The sequence below is a fragment of the Podarcis muralis genome, chromosome 16 (genome assembly GCF_964188315.1).
Source record: "Podarcis muralis chromosome 16, rPodMur119.hap1.1, whole genome shotgun sequence".
Lineage (NCBI taxonomy): Eukaryota > Metazoa > Chordata > Lepidosauria > Squamata > Lacertidae > Podarcis > Podarcis muralis.
Window position 1 is genome coordinate 9,857,285 of NC_135670.1, and position 25,374 is coordinate 9,882,658.

The following is a 25,374-nucleotide window of genomic DNA, read 5'->3' on the forward strand; positions in this document are numbered from 1 at the left end:
TTCCTGGCTTTCTTTCATGGGTTCTCGGGCTAGGGTGGGAGTGCAGTGGGGCAGGAGGAGGGCTGTGTTGGCCGCTTCCCATATATTGTGAGCTCTTTCCCTCTCAGTGTTTTCCAAGAAGTGGAACGACATCTCCAGGGTTTCCCAAAGCCTGAGATGCAAAGAGCGGGAGGCTTGTGACATCGGGTGGGGTTTGGGCCTCGTGGCGCCACAGGCCTTTTATGTCCTAAACAAAGGGTACAGAACCTGTGGCCTTTTGGGTGCTGGGCTCCCAGCTCCCATCGCCGGCCGTGGTGGTTGGGGCTGCTGGGATCCAAAATCCTACATCATCTCTACACTCCCCTTTAGCCTGGGATTGTTATCAGGTTTAGCAGATCTCACTCCATCCATCTTGTGTGGCTCTGCTCAAATAAGGACCTTAAGGGGGGAGGAAATGTATTTCGGGCGAAATTAGTCTCCAAGGGGCAATGCTCAAGAGGGGAAAGGAAGAAGGGGCAACCATTTGAATCAAATTCCGTAGTTTCCAACCAAAGGGCTGGAATGTATATTTTAAAAAACCACCTACAGAAATGTTCCTGGAGCTGAAACGTCAGTCCTATGGAAAGAGCTCTTGTATGTTCATTCTCCAACCAAACCCCTGCGAACCTAGAATCCGTTTCCGCACTTTGTTGCCTAATGGAGTACATCTTCCTTTTTTTTCTGTGGCTGCATTTCATGAAATCATTTGACGAGATTTTCATCTTAAAACGTTGCACAAATAATCTTGGCTGGGTCTCTGGACATATGATTGTTTTTGTCAATTTTCCCCCTTTCGTTTGGTTCGCCTGAGCAAGGGAAAAGATGTTTGAAGCACAACAGTGCCTTCTACAGCGATTTCCAAATATCTGGCAGATTTCCTGTGAATAATTTTTGGGGTGGGGGGTTGCGGGGAGGGTGCTAATTCTGTCCTGTAACTTGGGAGGTGGCGGAGGCAGCTGTGGTGATGGAGCTTCAAGAGACTCCATCTGTCTTAGTGGCACCCAGGTGACCAAGAGCCAGTGTGGTGTAGTGGTTAAGAGTGGTAGACTCGTAATCTGGTGAACCGGGTTCGATTCCCCTCTCCTCCACATGCAGCTGCTGGGTGACCTTGGGCTAGTCACATGTCTTTGAAGTCTCTCAGCCCCACTCACCTCACAAAGTGTTTGTTGTGGGGGAGGAAGGGAAAGGAGATTGTTAGCCGCTTTGAGACTCCTTAGGGTAGTGATAAAGCGGGATATCAAATCCAAACTCCTCTTCTCTTCTTCTTGTAGGGGAAATACCACGTACACATTTTTAGCACTATGCAACAAACACTCTTTCCAAACCCAAAAACTACCTCCTGTCTATCTCACCTACGTACCTCTTCTCTTCCAAAACACATGTAAAACTTTTAATGTCGTATTCTATCGCTGTAACGCACCCTTAGGGAACCTCAGGGGTGAGAAGGGTGGGAAATAAGTAAATAAGTCACTTCGAATGGGAGACTATTCCCAACCTCCTTTTCAGTTCTCTGGAAAACTCAAAATACCCAAGTTGATGGGAAAGGATGCAGCTCAGGAATACAGCACCAGCTTCACATATTCCTAGTTCAATCTCTGGTTTCTCCAGGAAGGGATAGGAATGTCTCCTGCCTGAAATGATGGGGAGACGCTGCCAATCAGAGTTGCCAGTACTGAGCGGCATGGGCCAGTGGTTTGGCTCAGCTAAGGGGAAGTTTCCCTTGCGTCCGATGTTCTTTTGTTGTCCTTTATCCAAAGAACAAGCAATCTTCCATGCTAAACAAGGGGATTAATGCCTTCCTTTAAGATAGAGTATGGAAACCTCATGATATGTAAAATAGCACAAGTACAAAAATTCTGAATACAGAAGGAGGGATGTCATGGAGTTCTACTCAGTATTGATCCAGAGCAGATTCCAGTGTATAGTTAGCAGAGTAAAAACTTAAACACGTTGCAGGATTCCCCAAAAATAGACCAGAGGCAATTGTATTTCATCCAGCAGAGCTTTACTGCTACTGAAGGCAAATGAACATAAAGGTCACAAATCCACTACATTCAGGATTGGCCCTGTCCGTAAGAAATCCAGTTGCAGCAGACTTAACTTTAAAATTCCAATAACTTATAATAAGACTGAACCTTAACACTATATACAGAATGCCACACCAGAAGGAAAAGAGATAGAACGAGAAAGTGAAACCCAGGCTCCTTCTGGCCTATTTTTATAGTCAGCATGCTCTTGACAGAAAAAAAGAGGACCATTTAAGCCAGCTGTACTCAGCTTCTCTGAAGGAATAACCCAAATATTAGGAACCTTCTGCTTCTTTCTTTCACACAGAGAAGCTTCCAGAACCCTCTTGAATTAATTAGAATGAGAAAGATCTCTGCACATCAGATCAATACTTTCTGCACTAAGAAATGCAAACTGCCACTCTCTACTTCAAGAATAAAGCCTCCAAGCTTTTAACCCAGCTATAAACTAAACCAATTCCTCCTCCCACCCCCCAGCACAAAACCCAAGAAGGAGCACACAAGTCCTGTCCTCGTTCTCTCTGCTTGGACCCCGTCAGCCACACGAATGCAGAAAAACATATCTGCGTTAGGGAGGGTTCAAATCACATTTAATGCTTGAAAAATGAGTGTCTGATTATAGCCCTGGGGAAAAGGGAGAGAATTTATGTATGCCTTTTGGTGGGGTGGCGGAAGGGACGCAGGAATCTGTAAGCAGGCATCTCCTAGCCTCCCTATTCCAGGTCTGGGCAGAGTCTCACCTCCTTTCCACATTGTCCCAACAATTGCCAGGGGCTGCTGGACTGAGGAGGAATGGTGGGAGTCGCTGCCCCCTTCTCCTGAAGCTTCCCAAGGGCAGGAGGACAGTATTGAGTTAGAACAGTGGTTTGCAGAAGGGCATAGTCCAGCGGGGGGAAGCTGGGAAATACTGGGTGAGGAACAGCTAGAAGAGGAAACACCAGGAGGGAGACATCTGGCAGATTCAGTGTCCTTGGACAGCATTCCTGACCCCCCTTCGCCTAGGACTAGACGGGCTCCAAGAGTGATAGAACAGAGAGTGCAGCGGCAACAAGCTCAGGTTACCCGACGTAGGAGTGGCGCAGATTAATGGGGACAGAGCAGGGGAAAACCTTTACTGGGAGCACCGCCATTTCTAGAGAGATATGCATTCCTTTGTCTCTCGCTGTGATTATTAAAGAACTAACTGGTAAGAACGCTCCTTTAGTTTGATCTGCTTATTTACTGGCACCGGGGAAGGGATCTGATTTCCCGAAAGCCTGACAAAAATCAGGCTCTATCCACGATCTTGAGGTTTCCAGGGTGAGGCAGGGGGAAGATTGAGGCTGCTTCCATGCATCCGGGTCACTTTGTGGGGAGAAGGCATTTCCCTTGCCCCTTTCCTCCGAGGCAGGTAGTGGACGTCTTCCACAGGTAAGTCTGGATGGAGTTGGCCGGAGCCACATCCTCAATGTAGCCAAGCTGACCATCTGAGATGCTGAAAGGCACATTCCAGATACACCTGAGGGACAGAGGAAAGGTCTGGGTCAGGGGTTGGGATGGTGCAGGGCACAGAACCACCCCTATCCCCACCAGGGTTGCCAGGAAAAGGTAGGGGCACCCCTAGAAATACTTTATATATTTTTTAATAATTTCATTATTTATAACCCACCCATCTGGCTGGGTTGCCCCAGGCTTCCTGGTGAATTTCTGCACTACTGGGAAGTGGGCAGATTGGGCATACAAGGGGTGCCCTAGTATAATCCCTGGCATCTCCAGGCAGGGCTAGGAAAGACTCCCTCTTTGAATGCCCTAGAAAGCCACTGCCAGTCCCCGCAGACAGTTCTGAGCTAGGTGAACCCATGGTCTATGCACCAGGTGATGAGCTCAGGTGGCAAGGTGGGGGGCAGGCAGAAAAAAAGTACCGTATTTTTCGCTCCATAAGACGCACTTTTCCCCTCCTAAAAAGTAAGGGGAAATGTCTGTGCGTCTTATGGAGCAAATGTGTGGTCGATCGCTGGCTCCCTTTCCGGCCCTTCTCCCTTGCCCAGGCTTCCATTGTTCAATGTTCTGCAGATGGAGGCTGTTTGTTTCCCAGCGACATGTGACTGGCCAATTAGATTATCTGTCTGGAAACTGTAGAAACGGCTCCCTTTCCTTTCCTAAAGAAGCTGCAGAACTGTGAGTTGAACCCATAAAAGCAGGATTTTCCCCCTTTGCAAAGTAAGCTCAACAACTTCGAGCTGATCCTCAAAAAAAGGGGGCTTTCCCTCTTTGCAGAAGAAGCTGCAAAACTTTGAGCTGATCTTCAAAAAAATAGAGCTTTTCCGCTTTGCAAAAGAAGCTGCACAACTGTGAGCGGATCCCCCCCCCCCAAAAAAGGGGCTTTCCCCTCTTTCCTCCTCTAAAAACTAGGTGCATCTTATGGTCAGGTGCGTCTTATGGAGCGAAAAATACGGTGTATCTGACAAGCCAGCAGTCAAAAGGTAGGCAGCTGATGGGGAGATGAAAACTGCCTTGCTTTCAACAAGAGGTAGGGTTGCCAGATCTCCAGGGCGGAACCGAAGCCTTCAAGTTTGTCTGGCCTGTTCTCGAGAGCCAGGATGAAGCTTGAGTCTCCATCTGAGTCAGAGCACCCAATATTTGTGTATTACTACAGTGGTGCCTCGCAAGACGAAAAGAATCTGTTCCGCGAGTCTCTTCGTCTTGCGGTTTTTTCGTCTTGTGAAGCAAGCCCATTAGCGGTTTAGCGGATTAGCGCTATTAGCAGCTTAGCGGGCTTAGTGGATCAGCTGTTAAGCGGCTTAGCGGATCAGCTGTTAAGCGGCTTAGCGGATCAGCTGTTAAGCGGCTTAGCGGATCAGCTGTTAAGCGGCATAGCGGCTTAGCGGATCAGCTGTTTAGCGGCTTAGCGGATCAGCTGTTAAGCGGCTTAGCGGCTTAGCGGATCAGCTGATAAGCAGCTTAGCGGCTTGGGAAAAAGGGGGGGGGAGGAAAAAAACCCTGCAGGAACTCGCAAGACATTTTCGTCTTGCGAAGCAAGCCCATAGGAAATTCGTTTTGCGAAGCACCTCCAAAATGGAAAACCCTTTCATCTAGCGGGTTTTCCGTCTTGCGAGGCATTCGTCTTGCAGGGCACCACTGTATTCAGAAGACTGTGCATGCAGCTGAAAGCCGCAGCCCAGCAGCAGCTAGCCTCAAGCTGTAGCATGGCTTCCCCCGGATCACCTGGGTCATAGATTACCGTTGTAGAATTGTAGAGCGGGAAGGGACCACGAAGGTCATCCATCCCAACCCCCTACAATGCAGGAATCCTTAGCCCAACGTAGGGCTTTGTGGAATGTATCATCACTGTAGCAATCAAATACAACATTTCCTGTTTCCTAGAGTGGACACACAGGGGAATGTTGCTCCAGACAGGGAGGACTTCCTGCCATACCTGTTCTGGAGCCGCCTCCCCCTGTGTAGATGGGCGTGACCCTGGTAGACCCTATAAAAGAGCTAATCACGCAGCCGTCTTCCTCTTTTTGCCTTTTCCCATTTTCTCTTTTGCCATCTTCCTCTCTGCTGGCTCTTAGCTAGCAGCACAAGGCTCATCCTTACAGAGGATGGAAGCCACAAGGTAGAAAAACGTAACTGGAACCACAAGATTAAAGCCTGCCTTCAGGAGACTACTGTGAACTGAATGTAAGTAAACTTTACCATTACTTTTAAAGAAGGCTGTTGTGTTGCTGTTATTTTTAAGAGGTGGGAAAAGGGGAATTTACCAGGAACAATCCAATCTGGACAACCCAGACTGCATTGCTCAATTTACGTCCTTACCTCTCTCGCCCTGACCTAGCCACTGTGATCCACGCAACGGTCACCTCCAGACTGGATTATTGTAACTCGCTCTACGTGGGGCTGCCCTTGAGACTGACCCAGAAACTCCAGCGGGTGCAGAATGCTGCAGCGAGACTCCTTACGGGGTCCTCACTGCGAGATCACATTCACCCAGTGCTATACCAGCTGCACTAGCTCCCGGTGGAGTACAGGATCAGGTTTAAGGTGCTGGTTTTAACCTTTAAAGCCCTATACGGCCTAGGACCCTCGTACCTACGGGACCGCCTCTCCTGGTATGTCCCACGGAGGACCTTATGGTCTTCAAACAAAAACATCCTGGAGGTCCCAGGCCACAGGGAGGTTAGGCTGGGCTCAACCAGAGCCAGGGCTTTTTCAGCTGTGGCTCCAATCTGGTGGAACGCTCTGTCACAAGAGACTAGGGCCCTGCGTGATTTGACATCTTTCCGCAGGGCCTGCAAGACTGAGCTGTTCCACCAGGACTTTGGCCAAGGCACAGCCTTTGGTGATCCTCACAGAACTCTAGCCCAATGGTTGCCATTAAACTTTAATTTAAACTGATTTTATAATGAATTGATTTTAGAATGCTGTATTATTTTACTGTTGTTAGCCGCTCTGAGCCCAGCTTCGGCTGGGGAGGGCGGGATATAAATAAAATGTATTATTATTATTATTATTATTATTATTATTATTATTATTATTATATGATTCTAACAAATCCATCAACTTGCTTCTAACAATGTGCAAGGGAATGTGTTCTGCTTCTTGCTCACTGCCGTGAGTGAGGAGGGATAATATTTAATCAATATGTCCTCGCCTACGTTCCTCAACATTCCCACAGTCTCGAACCCAAGACCTTGAGATTATAAATAGAGCCTCATGCTCTACCGACTGAGCAGTTTTGCTGGAACGTGCGGCGTGCTCCAGCCCCAAAGTTCTCCCGGGGCCCCCAAAGACATGCTGACGGCCGGGCAACCTGCTCTTCCTTCCCCAAGGCTGTGCACTCACTTGTTAAGCACAACCACCACTGCCACGCCATCTGGGCGTAGGAAGCCCTCGGTCTGTAGTTGGCACTTGCCCAGGAGGCTGTTGCAAGCCAGGTAGACTCGGACGGAGCCTTCCGGGATGAACTTGCTGGGGAGAGAAAAGAGAAATTAGGAGGAGGGTGGCGGGGAAAGAGGATCGACGCTGTGCTCTATACGGCAAACCCGTGCCATCGGTATATCTTCGCATCTGCATAAAAAAGTACAACTGGGGTGCGAGGGGCAGGGGGAGTCAAAGGGGGTGAAGGGAGGGGGTTGGTCAGGGGTAGGAGAAGGGACAAGGGGTAGGCAGTAGCGACCAGGAGAGGCAACCCCCAGTATATCTTGTCTTTGAAATACTACTCAGTATTGATCCAGAGCAGAACTCAGATGTATAATTAGCAGAGTAACAACTGAAACACGTTGCAGGATTCCCCCAAAATAGGCCAGAGGCAATTAATATTTCATCCAGCAGAGCTTTACTTCTACTGAAGGCAAATGAGCATAAAGGTAAAGGGACCCCTGACCGTTAGGTCCAGTCGTGGCCGACTCTGGGGTTGCGGCGCTCATCTCGCTTTATTGGCCGAGGGAGCCGGTGTACAGCTTCCGCGTCATGTGGCCAGCATGACTAAGCCGCTTCTGGCGAACCAGAGCAGTGCACGGAAATGCCGTTTACCTTCCCACCGGAGTGGTACCTATTTATCTACTTGCACTTTGACGTGCTTTCGAACTGCTAGGTTGGCAGGAGCAGGGACCGAGCAACGGGAGCTCACCCCGTCGCGGGGATTCGAACCGCGACCTTCTGATCGGCGAGTCCTAGGCTCTGTGGTTTAACCCACAGCGCCACCCGCGTCCCTTTGCAAATGAGCATAATGGTCACAAATCCAAGACATTCAGGATTGGCACTGTTCGTAAGAAATCCAGTTGCAGCAGACTTTAACTTATAATAAGTCTGAACCTTAACACTATAGCATACTATGTACAGAACACCACACCGGAAGGAAAAGAGATGGAAAGTCAAACCCAGGCTCCTTGCGGTCTATTTTTATAGTCAGCATGAGCTTGACAGAAAGAGATAAGAGAACCAGTTTAAGCCAGCTGTACTCAGCTTCTCTGAAGGAATAACCCAAACATCAGGAACCATCTGCTTGTTTCTTTCACACGGAGAAGCTTCCAGAACCCTCTCGAATTAAGCAGAATAGGAAAGCTCTCTACACATCAGATCAATACTTTCTGCACTACAGAATGCAAACTGACCTTTCTGTCTGTATGAATGTGTGTATTGTTCCATGCCACCCCATTCTCCAAGGGGAGCTCACCCAGGTTTGTGTTTCTTTTTGGGAATGAGGGAGGCTGATATATGGTTTGTTTACATATATATAGTTACTCGAGCCTACAGCGGAGCCGCGCACAACATTAACAGCCCAAGATAATTATGACAATTAGCATTTTTAATTAAGCTTTAATTGTCATTGTTATGTATTGAAGTTCTCACCCTGGCCACCAGGAGTATTGTGTATGTAGTTTTCACTCAGGTCCACGTCAGTTATTTTAGGCGGGAAACCCTGGGTTGTTGTTGCTACAATGTTGACAGCCGGCTGCCTATAAAAGCAGGCCGGCTGAGCTGTTTGCTGTTCAGTTCTGTTCCAGCTTACAAATAAAGAGCTGCTCTGGAGAAATGGCTGTGTCGTCTGCTATGTTCGCCCACAACTTAACAGTCATGATTACCAGAACCAAGATAGCTACGTGAAAAGGTGCATTATGCCGGTGCCACGGAGCTTCTTTGATTACCCTCAGGGGCATCCTTGGTGGGCAGTTACAGCCAAAGTCACCCTCTTAAGCCTTACCTGAAATGAGCTAAGTGGTAGAACATGGGTTGCTTGTAGAACTCGTCTTTTGCAGCGTTCACGATGATTGGGCTGTCCACAAAGTTGTCAACGAAGTTGGGTCCCCCGCGCATATCCAGGGCCACGTTCCAGTCGATCCAACCCACAATATGGTTGCGGATGTTCTGCAAGGGCTCAAAGGGCATAGGTCAGCCAGGGAGGTGGGAGGGAGGAGGGGGTGGCCCACCAAGGGGAAGGGGCAGGGGGCTCCACGGCAGAGCCCGCAAGAGGTCCCAGGGACCCCATCTCTGGGAAAAGACTTCTGACTGATTCCCCCCCCCCCCCCCCGCAACCACTTCCCTCCAGGGCTGGATCTACACTGACCTGTTTAGCGTTATTTCCCGCTATTATAATGATATTAGATACAGCGGAACCTCGGTTTTCAAGTATTTCGGAAGCTGAATGGCCCAAACCCGGAAGTGATTGCTTCCGTTTTTGAATTTCCGCTGCGTGTTTTTCTTTCTTTCCTCAATGGCTTTTGCCAACTGCCCATCGCTCCTCGGTTTTCGAGCGTTTCGGAAGTTGAACGGTCTTCCAGAACGGATTAGGTTCGAAAACCGAGGTTCCACTGTATGTCGTCCTAAAACATCACAGAGCACACGCGTTCATTAAAATGTTTTTTACCTTGGCTTTTTCCCGTCAAGGTAAAGATGTAGGATGCCGTATGTCCATCTATGTTGCCAAAACCATTCATTAACCCTCCCTTAACGTTAAAGAAGGGACGTGGGTGGCGCTGTGGGTTAAACCACAGAGCCTAGGGCTTGCCGATCAGAAGGTCAGCGATTCGAATCCCCGCGACGGGGTGAGCTCCCGTTGCTCGGTCCCAGCTCCTGCCAACCTAGGAGTTCGAAATCACACCAGCGCAAGTAGATAAGTAGGCGCCGCTCTGGTGGGAAGGTAAACGGCGTTTCCGTGCGCTGCTCTGGTTTGCCAGAAGTGGCTTAGTCATGCTGGCCACATGACCCGGAAGCTGTACGCCGGCTCCCTCGGCCAATAAAGCGAGATGAGCGCTGCAACCCCAGAGTCGGTCACGACTGGACCTAATGGTCAGTGGTCCCTTTACCTTTAACGTTAAAGAGCATGAGTGTAGATCCAGCCCTAACCTGCGTGGGCACCGCAGCGCGTTCGCTCACCCCCACCCCTCAGATGAAGATTTCCGGAAAGCTCCCTCTTCTCAAGTTGCTGCCACAGTGGGCCATGGGTAGCAGTACCTTACCTCTAAGATATTCTGGCTATACTTGACGCCCCGGTCCCAGCTCCCGAGGTCCACTCTCACGATATTCGGCGGATAACCGTTACAAGATTCCGTGTAGAGCAGGAAGTAATTGGGGAAGAGGGAGTGTGTGGGATCCAAAGTCAGGCTCGGGAGGGTTGTGGGATCGTAGTACCAGTGGATTCCAATGCCTGCAATGTACCTGGCGGAACTGCTGTTTCCAAGGATCTGCCAAAGGGGGGGGGGAGGGCCAAAGCTTTCATTCTTATTTGCACCAGGGAGGAAGGAATTCGAGGGTGCTTTGCCTATCCCTTGGCTTGTGCAGTGGGCGGGGGCAATTTAAAAATATTGTCTCCCACCCCACCTTAAAGTTAATGGCAGGCTGATGTGTGTCTCCTTGCTCAGGCAAAGAGAAGATGGAGTGCCGAGTCAAAAGCAGCGTTCCAAAATGATTGGACACCCCTCAACTGCCCCGGTTTGGCTGGGGAGGTCCTGGAATTCGTAAAGCCATCACGACTTCTGACTTGAAATCGCTGCGAGGGAGAGAGAGGTGGTGGTTGCCGATCGCAGAGGCTAGGCAGGGCCTCCAATGTAAATGCTTGCGAGTTTGTTTCCTTTTTCTTAAAGCCGCTAAGCCATTAATAGCCGCTAAGCCGCTAATAGCCGTGCTTCGCAAGACGAAAAGAGAGATAGAGTGATACAGAAGGGCATGGGTTTAAAAGGGCCACGGTGCAGATTGGAGCCAGCGGCCGTGGTGGGTGAGAGGAGGGCAGGAGGAAAGGGAAGGAGGGTTGGTCCCCAGCACTTAGACTCCTGCTCGGTAACGTGCAAGGGAATGAAGAGGTGGCAGTAGCCCCTCTGAACATGTACAGAGTATTTCTGCGACCTTCACTTTCCCCCAGCCAGTAACACCTTGAATTCCTCAGATTAAAATGTGGGTGTGCTGGTCCCGGGGGGTTACCGTGCGGCGTGGTCCGAGGCTGAAGCGGGGTCCAAGACAGGGTGTCTGGCGTGGTCAGGAACTCTGGCAGAAAGCAGGACAAGGTGCCGGCAGGAACAGGTAACCAACGATGTTGCTCCCGCAACCTGGGACTGGCCAGCTGGCCTTTATCTCCTCTGAGGCATAGGGCGGCCCCGGTCCACAGGTGACTCGCCTCTCCTGGCCTGGAGGCGAGCACTCCTCCTGCGAGAACTTAGTTCCCTCCGCCTCTCTGCCCTGAGCCTCTGCAGCTCAGGAGAGGCTGGAGGGTTACCGGACCCAGAGGCAACCTCAGCTTCCCCTGACGGGACTGAGAGTGGAGCACCTGCAGGCAATGGGTCCTCCATCACCTCAGGAGCCAGAGCAGACTCAGCTGGTGCCTGCACCTGAGGATCCAGCACAGGTGGGGGCCCTTCAGGTTCAAGCCCCTGCCCCGGCTCAGCCAGCCCTGGAGGCGGGGACCCCTGTGCAGGCTGGGATTCTTCAGGTTCAGACTCTGAGTCAGATTCCCAGGCCATCACACCGGGTCACATTGGTGGGGTCAGTTTGGATGGCAAACTGGCTTTTCAGATCGCCATGCGGCCTGCCTGCCCATTGGGATCTGGTGGAGGTGGACGCCAGGGAGCCAAACGGCAGGCGGACCCAGAGCCAATTTTAGGTGGGGCCAACAAATGCAAGGCCACACCCCCACATGCTTTTCAGGCACTATGGCACCGCTTTGATGGGGGATAGTGAACTGGGGACCTACCAACTTGGCCCAGTCGAGGATTTCGGACCTCTGGTCATCATACATGATGAGCAGGACATCTTTGTGGGAGCTGTTGGCCAGTTCAGGGCCCAGGTCTAGGATGATGAAGTCTCGCGCCTCTTCGGCCGTCTGGCGGTTGACGGGGAAGTCGCCACTGGGCGAGAGGACAGCACTGTTGGGCTCGTTCTGGGGTGTCACCGCCCAGAAGGTGATGTTGTGTCTGGCGTATTCATCCAGGAACCTGGACCCCAACAGATGGAGGAAAGAGGGGATGTTAGCCCCGGCGCTCAGTACATGAAAAGGGCCAGAGCTATGCTTTGGGAGGAGGCTGCGAGGGTCTCAGGGATTTTCTACCCCATCCCCAAATGTTCAGCTTTAAATTTAAATTAAAGTTTCTGTTCCTTTTGCTTACAAAGAGGCAGTGGAGCAGTTGAGTAATCCTGGACTTTGGGGTTAAAAGTCCCAATGCAGGCCTTCATCCTTTAGAATTTAAAGTTTTGTTGGTAATGGGCATAGAACCCTCTTTACTGCAGATTATTATTATTATTATTATTATTATTATTATTATTATTATTATTATTATTTGTTCTTGTTGTTGTTGTTGCTGCTGCTACTGCTGCTACTACTCTGTTCTCCATGAAGGGGATTCTGGTAAAAGTGTTGGCAGGACCTGAGAAATTTCAGTCTGTTGGCAACGGAGGACAAAAGCTCTTAATATATGTCTTACATTTAAGTCCCGCATTGCATTAATTCCTATGAATGGAACTGAAGTTGCCTTCAGCTAGGTAAAGGTAAAGGGACCCCTGACCATTAGGTCCAGTCGTGGCCGACTCTGGGGTTGCGGCGCTCATCTCGCTTTATTGGCCGAGGGAGCCGGCGTACAGCTTCTGGGTCATGTGGCCAGCATGACTAAGCTGCTTCTAGTGAACCAGAGCAGCACACGGAAACGCCGTTTACCTTCCCGCTGGAGCGGTACCTATTTATCTCCTTGCACTTGGACGTGCTTTCGAACTGCTAGGTTGGCAGGAGCAGGGACCGAACGACGGGAGCTCACCCCGTTGCAGGGATTCGAACCGCCAACCTTCTGATCAGCAAGTCCTAGGCTCTGTGGCTTAAACCACAGCGCCACCCGCATCCCATTGCCTTCAGCTACAATGGACCTATTCCCCCTGCTGCTAATGTTACATCTTCCACTTTCCCAGGCACTTTTACAGTGCGGAAGCTGCTGAAATCGGAAATATGTCTATTACTCTGGTTCATTTCTTTTAACCAGATCTTGCTGTGCACTGATGATGCAAATGCACAAGTTGGACTTTTGCAGTGTTATTTACTTTGAAACTAATAGATGATGCCACTAGAGGTCGTGATGTACATTTAAAGTGCAGTTTATTTGTGTATGTTTTTTCCACCAGGAGGCAGAATGCTGCACTGTGATCTGACCACTTGAATATTTCACATCAGCTAATATATCCCATCATCAAATATACACCATATTGTGCATATATTAACAACATTTTACTATGTTTTTATATATGCTGTAAGCCACCCAGAGTGGCTGGAGAAACCCAGTCAGATGGGGAGGGTATTATTATTATTATTATTATTATTATTATTATTATTATTATTATTATTTTAACTAGCCTTTGCCCTAAGTTCCCAGGGTGGGTTACAACACAATATTAAAAACAGTTTGAAAAAACTTGAAAAAAGGTGGGCCCTAAAAAAATACCGTATTTTTCGCTCTATAAGACGCACCAGACCACAAGACGCACCTAGTTTTTGGAGGAGGAAAACAATAAAAAAAATATTCTGAATCTCAGAAGCCAGAACAGCAAGAGGGATCGCTGCGTAGTGAAAGCAGCAATCCCTCTTGCTGTTCTGGCTTCTGTGATAGCTGCGCAGCCTGCATTCGCTCCATAAGACGCACACACATTTCCCCTTACTTTTTAGGAGGGAAAAAGTGAGTCTTATAGAGCAAAAAATGCGGTATACAGCTCAGGTATCAAAAGCCAGGGCAAAGAGATGCGTCTTCGGCATTTGACAGAAGCTGCATAATGAAGGTGCCAGTTGGATCTCTGTGGGCAGGAACTTCCACAATTTAGGGGCTGCCACAGAGAAGGCCCTCTCCCAGGCTGCCACCTGCAAGGGTTGCCATATTCCCAACAGTGAAAATCCGGCTCTCTTTTTTTGGGCAAAGTTGTTGAGCTACAGTGGTGCCCCGCAAGACGAATGCCTCGCAAGACGAAAAACCCGCTAGACGAAAGGGTTTTCCGTTTTTTGATGCGCTTCGCAAGACGATTTCCGTCTTGCGAGCCTTGCGATTTTTTTTGCTCCCCCCCTTTTTTCTAAGCCGCTAATAGCCTTTTAGCCGCTAAGCCGCTAAGCCTTTAATAGCCACTAAGCCGCTAAACCGCTAATAGCGCTAATCCGCTAAGCCGCTAATAGGGTTGCTTTGCAAGACGAAAAAGTTCCGCTAGACGAAGAGACTCGCGGAACGGATTATTTTCGTCTTGCGAGGCACCACTGTATTTGAAACGAAAATCACCTCCCACGGCACTGCCTCCGACTGTGTTTGTTCAGGGCTTTAAACTGTGCGAATGGTGCATCCAAAATACTACGCAAAGGGTTAATTCTGTAGCATAAGGATGTCTCACCACAGAAGGCAGTTTTTTCAGTTAGCTCAACTGTCAACTGCTGAGTGAGTTTTAACTGTGAGAGCAGCAGGCGTGCGGTTTGCATGCGGCCATGTGCCTCAGAGTCAGTCTGCAAATATTAGCCAGTCTCAGATACGAATTCAAGTAAACATGTTTCAGAGACACAAGTTATTAACTACCTGCCTTGTACATTCAATCTGACAAGGACAAGTATGCCGAGTGTTCTTTTAAACTCTAAACCAGTGGTTCCCAACCTTTTTTTTTTTGTTTGGCCATGCCCCACCTAAGCAGATGTCAAGGAAATAAACAACTATCTAATTCTAACCTTTATAAGGTATCTGAAGTCAGCCCAGTTTAGGGAAGTTTTTAATGTTGGATGTTTTATTGTGTTTTTAATATCCTGTTGGAAGCCACCCAGAGAGGCTGGGAAAACCTAGCTAGATGAGTGGGGTATTATTATTATTATTAATAATATAATTATTAATAATTAATAATTATTATTAATAATAATATCCTGACACACACACACACACCCGTGACATATAATTTTTATTCTTAAAAAAGTGAACTATTCATGTGGAGGAAGCCTTAAACGCCATTCACTGTTAATAACTCATTCTCAAATTGCCCCCTCCCCAAATCAAATTGCCCTCCTGTGGGGCTCTAAGCCAAGTACCTCGCACAGCCTTTCCCCCCGAGAGAAAAACAGTACGGCTAAACAGGGTCAAACGAATTCCACACAACTCTGTAAAGTAGAATTACCACATAAACAACAGCATGAGATGCTCAAATTGCAATAAGCCAGCCTCGTTATTCTGGGGGGACCTCTCCTACTGCTGAGTGGAGCATTTGCCCTCCCCCCCCCCCAAGTTCTTGTTGGGGTAATTTGGGATTGCATGTGAAATTGCATTAACCGCTTGGCCTGCGTCTCGGGTTCCCCCACGTCTCAATTCAGGGTCAGGGCGCCAGCAGCATTGGGCTGTTTGAGGCAGCGCCAAGCCACGGGTCTCTGTGGCACGACTCATCCCATCCTCCCTTTCTCCAAGGAACGTGTGTGTGCATGTGCGCCGGCGGACCAGCGGGTGTTACCTGACGAAGTAGCGGGCCCACGTTTTGTGGTACATGTCTCCGGCTTTCCCCTTCAGCCTCGATTTGCCCTCCACTTTGCCGTTGACTCTCATCCAACTTGGGCTAGACCATGGACTGGCAATAAGGGAGAGGGGTCGCTGAGATAAGGCCAGGATGCGTTGAAGGAGAGGGATCTACGGGGAGAGGTGATGGGGATCCAGTGAGCAGATCCAGGAGCATCCCAGAGATATTGAAGCAAGAAAAGGGGGGCTACCCTTATGCTATTCATATAATCAGTTATCAGTAATCAATATATTCATATATGCTCGCACATAACAGGGCTTACAGTGATTTTATAATCCATTTGGATCAAGAAAAGCTTTTGCCTAAGCTAACTGCAAACTGTTTGGAACCGCAAGTCCAGAACCGACCTTTTACCTAGAAACATCCTTGCACCTAGAGGAAAGGGAAGCCATGAATCAGAAGGCACTGGTACAAATCCCCCCCTCAAATCCAGGCTAAAATGGTCCATGAAACAGGAAGGGCCAAACCACAAAATCTCCCTACATGAGGCAGAATGCATAGGGGCAGGTAGCGCCAGGAGATTCCCTCCCTGAGTCTCATTTCCCCGTACTGTCAGAACTAGGGAATAGGTCAGCCTGTGCATCATTGTGGAGACAATGGAAAGCAGAAGTTGGGAGTGAACTCTGCGCACGGCCAGGGGCATGGCAAGAAGCGCTAATTGGTTATTTTTCGCTGGCGTGCGTGACTGTCTCATGATCTGTGATTTGCTCAGGTATATAACCTCAGGATTTGTATGCTTCGGGGTCCCAGTCTTTTGGACTGGGTCCATTATTGCTCAGCAATAAACCCCCACCTTCTTTTTCTCCAAAGCTGTGTCTGTCTGGTCCTTGTTCCGCCCTAAGCGGGTACCGCTATATTTTCACGTGCTTCAATATTAGGTCCCGTACCTGAGGCCTAGGGGGCCAGCCCCAGGGACGTCATCGAGCGGGGCAGGTTAAGCACGGAGCGCAGTCCCTGGGGGCATGGCATTCAAATTTAAAACGCAGTGTCTAAACCAGGCTTCCTCAGCCTCGGCCCTCCAGATGTTTTGAGACTACAGTTCCCATCATCCCTGACCACTGGCCCCGCTAGCTAGGGATCATGGGAGTTGTAGGCCAAAAACATCTGGAGGGCCGAGGTTGAGGAACCCTGGTCTAAACAAACGAGGAATTTACATCGCTGGATGGAAATGAAGGCAAACCTTTGCTAAAGGTCCAGCGAAGGGAGAGGAACCTTCCTTCTTAAGCTGGTTAGGGAGGCCGGGTGGAGATTGTGCTCTCATCCACCTGGGGGGGTGGGGGCGAGCAGGAAAATCCCTATAGACTTCCAAGTTGGGTTTGGGGGTCTGGCGACATCCACAGCCCCACAAAAAGTCACCCCATTGGCCAGGCTCTCCTCTCCTGAGTAGCCTCTGGAGGAATTGCATAAGCCCCTGGGGACTGAGGGGGTTTGTAGTTTTAGGGTGTGTGTAGGGATGGAGGCGAAATCCAGTTTGGTTTTTGTGTTTCAGCACAACACGCACTAATTCGCATGGGCTGAGGCAGAGAAATATCTGTCGGAAAGGGCACTTCTCTGAAATTTGCAATAAACCAAATAACGTTTATCAAAACGTGTCTATTAGGGGGAAATGTTGGGGTGGGAAATGCATATTGTATACATATGTATATACAGTGGATGCTTGGGTTGCGAACATGATCTGTGCGGGATGCACGTTCGCAACCTGTGTCTACGCACACGCGGGTTGTGATTCGGTGCTTCTGCGCATGCGTGACCGCCAAAACCCAGAAGTAACCAGTTCCTGTACTTCCGGGTTTTGGAGGTCCGTAACCCGAAAAAATGCAGCCTGAAGCGGCTGTAACCTGAGGTACTGTATATACATATATATATGTACATAAGGTAAAGGTAAAGGTAGCCCTGCCCGTACGGGCCAGTCTTGACAGACTCTGGGGTTGTGCGCCCATCTCACTCAAGAGGCCTGGGGCCAGCGCTGTCCGGAGACACTTCTGGGTCACGTGGCCAGCGTGACGAAGCTGCATCTGGCAAGCCAGCGCAGCACACGGAACGCCATTTACCTTCCCGGCGGAGCGGTACCTATTTATCTACTTGCACTTGGGGGTGCTTTCGAACTGCTAGGTTGGCAGGCGCTGGGACCGAACAACGGAAGCGCACCCCGCCGCGGGGATTCGAACCGCCGACCTTTCGATCGGCAAGCCCTAGGCGCTGAGGCTTTTACCCACATCGCCACACGCGTCCCCTATATGTACATATGCATATGTATATTATATGAATATGTATACATTCATGAAAATAAGATACAGAAATGCATTATGTTAGGGAAATCTACTTGCAGAAATGTGTACAGTGGTACCTCGGAAGTCAAACAGATTCCATTCCGGAAATCCGTTTGACTTCCAAAATGTTCGGAAGCCACGAAAGCCAAATCGGGCGTTTGGCTTCCAAAAGAGCATTCGCAAACCGAAATGCTCACTTCTAGGTTTGCAATGTTCGGGAGCCGAAAACGTTCGACTCGCAAGGCGTTCAGGATCCAAGGTACGACTGTACTTTAGGGGGAAAGTGCATCTTAAAACACTGGTGAATTTTCACGAACTGTCCTGCGGCTGTTCCACACAGCTACATTTCAGTTTTTAAAACAGAATTTCTCGTTGTAACTTTACCTCTTTGTTGTTGTAAAACAAGCCTGAACTGCCCTGAACTGCAGTTTTGTTAAGGGTGCTGAGAGTTCTTAGGGAGTCCCCTGGAGAAGGGAGTCTGCTATTGGTATCTGGGAGAACCACAGGAGGGGAGCAGAGGGCTCCCCTTTCAAGCCGGCTCCACTCACTTTTAACTTGGTGTCCTCCTGCACTAGGCTGAAACATTTCAGCTCAAAGTCGTCGGGGCAGTCGTCGTCGTAAGAGTACGGGCGAGTGGAGAAGTCCGAACAGCCAATGGGCAAGCGCAAAAGGTTGTACTCGATGCCTGGCAGCGAGATGGGGAGGGAAACAGGGGACTTTAAGTGAATCGATTTATGGATTAAATAAATACAAAATACAAACCTCTGGATTTGCTTACCGTCTTTGGAGAAGTAGGACCGGAGGAGGTGCTCTTGGGCTGGTGGAGACAACTGCAGGATATTAATTGAGGATGAGTCTGTGTGGGAGCCACCGAAACCTTTAATGCACTGGTAGTGAACGCAGGGATTGTAGGAATACTGGAGCCCTTCAGAGGAGGTAGAGATGGAGGAAGTGAGTTAGGTCTGGGAGAAGAAGAGGTTACTAGAGCTGCTCATAGCCTCCTTCCCAATCTCATCCCCCAATTGCCTCTAACCCAGCCCAGAATTACCCCGAGTCCATTGCGGTGGGGTGAGGTAAGAAAGAGTCTCTGCTTCTTCTTCCTCCGCCCTGACTGAGAGCAGGAGGGTTGACTCCCAGGGCCGTCTTTAAAAGGGTAAAAAGGGGTGCAGGGCATCTGGGCACCGAATTCTGGGGGGCGCCCAGCAGCAGCAGTGGGGTCAGCTGCACCTTTGACATGACTGATCTCACGCTGCCGAGATCAGTCGTGCCAAAGGTGCCGCTGACCCCGAGTGAAACATTGCAAACTGTGTTTTAATTTCATCACTTACAGTTCAAATTCGCTTAGAGAATTCGTTATAAAAATAATGTTTATTTTCGCTAATTGTCGGCATTTTCTTTGACTAACTACTTAGTACTTAGGGCTCTACTTCACATGCATTTCAGCAATCGATTTTAGTTTTCAATTTCCGCAAAAACGCACCTAGAGCCCACACACACTATGAATTCCGCAAGCTGCATTTTTTCTTCATTTTGCAACAAATGCTAAGCGAGAAACACATTTTGGAGTAATTAGAAATTCATGGGGGGTAAACTAAAATTGGGGGTGCTGGGCGGATCTCTGCACCCTGGCGGCGCTTATGCTAAAGACGGCTCTGTTGACTCCTGCCAGGTTTTGTTTCACTAGCATGTTAGGGATCGACATAGGAGGCCCGCCCTGACGCAGGTATTCTGGGAGCAACGTGGAATCAATCGTCCTTGGCCCGCAAATTGGCCTGATGTGGCTCAGGATTTGGCCAAATGTGGTACGCAGTCCTTTATTGTGCTATTAAAATTCTAAAGCGTCACGAATAAAATCAATGTTCCTAAGTGCACAAGGTAAACGCGCATGCTTATGCTCATAAACCGCATGTCTGAGGTATTGCAGGAGAGCAATCCCAAAGCCAGGACGCAGGTGGTGCTGTGGGTTAAACCACAGAGCCTAGGACTTGCCAATTAGAAGGCCGGCGGTTTGAATCCCCACGACAGGGTGAGCTCCCGTTACTCGGTCCCAGCTCCTGCCAACCTAGCAGTTCGAAAGCACCTCAAAGTGCAAGTAGATAAATAGGTACCGCTCCGGCGGGAAGGTAAACAGCGTTTCCGTGTGCTGCTCTGGTTCACCAGAAGCGGCTTAGTCATGCTGGCCACATGACCCGGAAGCTGTATGCCGGCTCCCTTGGCCAATAAAGCGAGATGAGCGCCGCAACCCCAGAATTGGTCACGACTAGACCTAATGGTCAGGGGTCCCTTTACCTTTTAATCCCAAAGCCATCTTGGCTCTCTTAAAAAATGACCCCAGATTATTTTCTCTGCAGTAGAAGGAAAAACATTTCCCAATGGTTCTTTTCACTTGCAATATCCTTCCAAGTTCCTGAGCGTGGATGGACTTCTCACATGAATAGAGGAGCTCTGGGACAATTCAAGAACTAAGCTGTATTTACCATTTCAAAACAGTGGCCCAAACTGGCCAAGATGGGACAGTCAGAAAGAATTATCAGGTATCTTGACAAACAGGAAACAAGCCACACACTCTCTGTTGTAGACGTGCTTGTAGGTGGTCTTTGGCTAAGGGGCTGGGCAATTTCTGAAGTCCTTAAAAATGGTCACACATCTTTGTTCTGGCTCCCCTCACCCTCTTGCAAGGTGGGGGCGACTCTGTTGCAACAGAAAAATAAACATCTTCCTTGCTTTGACTGGTTCCTGCCTCCACTCATTCTCCTCTGACCAATAATGAACTTAAAGAGTTCGTCTGTCAAAGCCAACCCCAAATTCTTCTTATATCGATCTATATTTATTGAGAGCGTTTCTACCCTGCTCAAAAAAAAAGGTGTAAAGGTAAAGGGACTCCTGACCATTAGGTCCAGTCGTGGACGACTCTGGGGTTGCAGCGCTCATCTCGCTTTATTGGCCAAGGGAGCCGGCGTACAGCTTCCGGGTCATGTGGCCAGCATGACTAAGCCGCTTCTGGCGAACCAGAGCAGCACACGGAAACGCCGTTTACCTTCCCGGCAGAGCGGTACCTATTTATCTACTTGCACTGGCGTCCCTTTCAAACTGCTAGGTTGGCAGGAGCAGGGACCAAGCAACTGGAGCTCACCCCATCGCAGGGATTCAAACCGCGGACGTTTTGATCGGCAAGCCTTAGGCTCTGTGGTTTAACCCACAGTGCCACCCGCGTCCCTATGCATGAAGAAATTGAATGCAATTTAAATAAAAAGATGCAAGAAATTAAAGCATTGCAGTCCTTGTCTGCAGGCTTACAGTCTAAGAAAACATGACATGCAAGGGAGACGGGACAAGAAGGGAAGAAAGTAGGAAATTAAATCGGGCACCAGTTATTAGGCAGTTATAATGACCAACTGGCACAGCTCAGGGACAAGAAGTACCAGTGTGGTGTAGTGGTTAAGAGCGGTAATCTCGTAATCTGGGACACCGGGTTCGTGTCTCTGCTCCTCCACATGCAGCTGCTGGGTGACCCTGGGCCAGTCACACTTCTTTGAAGTCTCTCAGCCCCACTCACCTCACAGAGTGTTTGTTATGGGGGAGGAAGGGAAAGGAGAATGTTAGCCGCTTTGGGACTCCTTAAAAGGGAGTGAAAGGCGGGATATCAAATCCAAACTCTTCTTCTTCTTCTGATGGAGCTGGGCTTTGGGGATGGCTGATGAGCCTCACTTCCCATCTCTCTCGCTGAGGCAGTCTGGTGGCACAGCTACTCCCAGGCAACAGCGGAGGAAGAGAAAGCCTGATGGAGTGTCATGTTTCTTCCTCCAACCCACCTGTTTAGAGAAGGCCCTCCTTACCTGAGCGTTTCCTGTTTGCCAAAAGCTTCCCTTGGCTTCGCTCCAGGCGCTTGCCAGCCTTGCTGCTCAGGTACTTGACGAAGGTGCCCTCGGGCGGGAGGGAGAGGGGGCCCATCATGTCGCAGTAAGTTGCGTTGCAGACGCACACCATGGCACCAGGGCCGACATGCTTGGGCGCGCAAGGGGAGGTCGCTAGGCGAGAGATGGAAAAGACACAAAGCTGAGCAGCAGGAGGAAAATGGCTCCTTTCAGAGGGGGTGCTCTGCACATGCTCTGAGGTGGCCTTCCCTAACATATTTGTTGTTGTTGTTGTTGTTGTTGTTGTTGTTGTTGTTGTTGTTGTTCAAATTTAACATCCAATAACTGTTTTCAGACCCTCCAAGTGTCCCTATTTTCCAGGGACAGACCTGTATGTACAGAAGCCGTCCATTTCTGTTTTGATCCCGGAATGTCCCCCTTTTCCTTAGGTAAAGGGACCCCTGACCATTAGGTCCAGCCGTGGCCGACTCTGGGGTTGCAGCGCTCATCTCGCTTTATTGGCCGAGGGAGCCAGCATACAGCTTCCGGGTCATGTGACCAGCATGACTAAGCCGCTTCTGGCAAACCAGAGCAGCGCACGGAAACGGCGTTTACCTTCCCGCCCGAGCGGTACCTATTTATCTACTTGCACTTTGACATGCTTTCGAACTGCTAGGTTGGCAGGAGCAGGGACCGAGCAACGGGAGCTCACCCCGTCGCGGGGATTCGAACCGCCGACCTTCTGATCAGCAAGCCCTAGGCTCTGTGGTTTAACCCACAGGGCCACCCGCGTCCCCTTGGACATCCCTATTTTCATGGGAGAAATGTTGGAGGTTATGTGTTTAGCCAGGGCATTTGCTGACTGAAGGCTACTGTTCCAGGCAACTCAAGATACCTGCATGGAAGACTGCTTTTAGCCGTAACTGCTTTTAGAATGTTTGTATTTTATTTTATTTTAACATAAATTGCTTTTGGAATGTTTTAACTGTTTTAAGATGCTTCTGTTGTGTTTGTGCTTTTAAATTGTGCCCTGGGCTCCCTTGGGGAGGAAAGGCGAGGTATTATTTCAACAAATTACAAAATAATAATTGCGGTTTCTCTTTTTTCCAATCTTAAATTCAGCTCACCACATCTGGGTTTGGGAAGGGTGCAGCTAATCATAAATTAGTTAATTGCTATTGCAGTTAATTGCTATAACTGCTGTAGGGACGCCCACAGATCCCTCAACATTAGTATAAAAACAAAAAGAAGGAGAAATTCTGGTTGTACACACTGGAAACATTAACACTACAAGGCCTCAACCTTGAGGACAGCACCAGTGTCCCTTAGCTTGCACCCCCTCCAACATTTCTCCGATGAAAATAGGGACATCGTTCAAAAACGACAAGCGTAACAGTCTGGGATCAAATCAGAAACTGGGACTTCTGTAATTCCAGGACTGTCCCTGGGAAATCAGGACACTTGGAGGGTCTGTTATTTCCTGAATTGACGTTAATACAGGCGGAAAGGCAGGATGCTATTGTTAATAATAATGATAATATAATAATAGAAAAGTTGAAAGGGACCATGAGGGTCATCTATTCCAACCCCCTGTTGGAATCTTGTGCCCAAGGTGGGCTCGAACCCATGTCTTTGAGATTAAGAGTCTCATACCCTTCCAACTGAGCCCTCCCCCTCTGCTCTAGAGATGAGCAAAATAATAATAATAATAATAATAATAATAATAATAATAATAATAATTTATTTATGCCCCGCCCATCTGGCTGAGTTTCCCCAGCCACTCTGGGCGGCTCCCAATCAAGTGTTAAAAACAATACAGCATTAAATATTAAAAACTTCCCTAAACAGGGCTGCCTTCAGATGTATTCTGAATGTCAGGTAATTATTTATCTCTTTGACATCTGATGGGAGGGCGTTCCACAGGGTGAGCGCCACTACTGAGAAGGCCCCCTGCCTGGTTCCTTGTAACCTCACTTCTTGCAATGAGGGAACCACCAGAAGGCCCTCAGCGCTATGTACATTTAATAATAATAATAATAATAATAATAATAATAATAATAATAATAATTTATTTATTTCCCCAGCCACTCTGGGCGGCTTCCAACAAAACACTAAAATACAATAACCTATTAAACATTAAAAGCTTCCCTAAACAGGGGCTGCCTTCAGATGTCTTCTAAAAGTCTGGTAGTTATTTTTCTCTTTGACATCTGAAGGGAGGGCGTTCCACAGGGCGGGTGCCACTACTGAGAAGGCCCTCTGCCTGGTTCCCTGTAAGTTGGGGCTCTTTGGGGCTCTTCGCCGGCGCTGTTCAAACTGGATCAAGCCAAGGGCCCCCATCTAATCCAGAGCCCTCTTCTCACAGGGCCCAACCTTATGCCTTCATGGGAAGACTGCAAGTAAGGGCCGGGTGCAAGGGCAGGGAATGGGGGAGACTGCTTCCCCAGCCTGACTCTTCCAGAGAAGGAGGAGGCAGCTCAGAATTACAACAGGGGTTTGAGGGAGGTCACAGCTCAGAGGAAGATGAGGGGGGAAATTTGGGAAATAATGGGAGAGGAGGAGGAGGCAGCAGGCAGAGCGGCTGGCTGACACGTTATCACTGGAAAGCATTCCAGACCCACCATCTCCCAGAACCCGGAGAGCCTTAAAAGTAGGAGAGCAAAGCTCAGAAGCAAAGGGGCCTCAGCGCCACCCGTAGAAGGGACGACGAATTAGGATGTGGAAGAGAAGGGGAAGGGAAATTTACTCCGGGCAGCGCCACTATTCCAAGAGGCTGCATTTCCAACCCTCCAATATTTTTTTATTTTTTATTTTATTTTATTTTATTTTATTTTATTTTATTTTATTTTATTTTAAAAATGTAAAGGTACCCCTGCCCGTATGGGCCAGTCTTGCTTGACTCTGGGGTTGTGCGCCCATCTCACTTAAGAGGCCGAGGGCCAGCGCTGTCCGGAGACACTTTCCGGGTCACGTGGCCAGCGTGACAAAGCTGCATCTGGCTAGCCAGTGCAGCACACGGAAACGCCGTTTACCTTCCCGCCAGTAAGCAGTCCCTATTTATCTACTTGCACCCGGGGGTGCTTTCGAACTGCTAGGTTGGCAGGCGCTGGGACCAAGCAGCGGGAGCGCACCCCGCCGCGGGGATTCGAACCGCCGACCTTTCGATCGGCAAGCCCTAGGCGCTGAGGCTTTTACCCACAGCGCCACCCGCGTCCCTTATTTTATTTTATTATTTATTTAAATAATACAGCAAAAACAGAACATCAACAGAAAGGGGGGGAATGAAATTTAAAAAAGAACAAAGAAACACAGTTCAAAAACACTGAAAACAAATACACTTGTTGCATAGCACTCCCCACCCACCCGCAGCTTCCCTCCGCCACAATTCGACTTCTTTAAATCTCTATCTCCACATTTATCCTTGCATTCTCCAAATATATCATTGTTTGTACTTCTTTCATCTCTTTTCTTTTCCAGCTCGTACATATACTTTACATTCTTATCCTAAGCATATTAGCATATCTTTCTTAGAACAAGACTTTAACGTATAATCTTCGAAACATTCTCTCTCGCTGTAAATATTGGATAAAAGCAGGTGGTAAGTGAGAGCTGGACCATCAAGAAGGCTGATCGCCGAAGAATTGATGCTTTTGAATTCTGGTGCTGGAGGAGACTCTTGAGAGTCCCATGGACTGCAAGAAGATCAAACCTCTCCATTCTGAAGGAAATCAGCCC

At 49.0% G+C, this 25,374-nt stretch overlaps 1 protein-coding gene across 1 annotated transcript in view; it reads right to left on the bottom strand.

The window, feature by feature from the left end:
• Positions 1-2,037: 2,037 nt before the first annotated feature.
• The window catches only part of LOC114587099 (lysosomal acid glucosylceramidase-like), a 35,585-nt gene continuing 12,248 nt past the window's right edge, over positions 2,038-25,374 (bottom strand). Inside the window, exons 3-11 of the mRNA XM_028711023.2 lie at positions 21,622-21,813; positions 18,564-18,710; positions 18,334-18,470; positions 15,453-15,625; positions 11,710-11,950; positions 9,986-10,210; positions 8,731-8,894; positions 6,870-6,995; positions 2,038-3,543 (exon numbers count right to left, since the gene is read on the bottom strand). Of these exons, the coding sequence (XP_028566856.2) occupies positions 3,387-3,543; positions 6,870-6,995; positions 8,731-8,894; positions 9,986-10,210; positions 11,710-11,950; positions 15,453-15,625; positions 18,334-18,470; positions 18,564-18,710; positions 21,622-21,813 (1,562 nt within the window). The 3' untranslated portion in view covers positions 2,038-3,386. The remainder of the gene's footprint in view (positions 3,544-6,869; positions 6,996-8,730; positions 8,895-9,985; positions 10,211-11,709; positions 11,951-15,452; positions 15,626-18,333; positions 18,471-18,563; positions 18,711-21,621; positions 21,814-25,374) is intronic.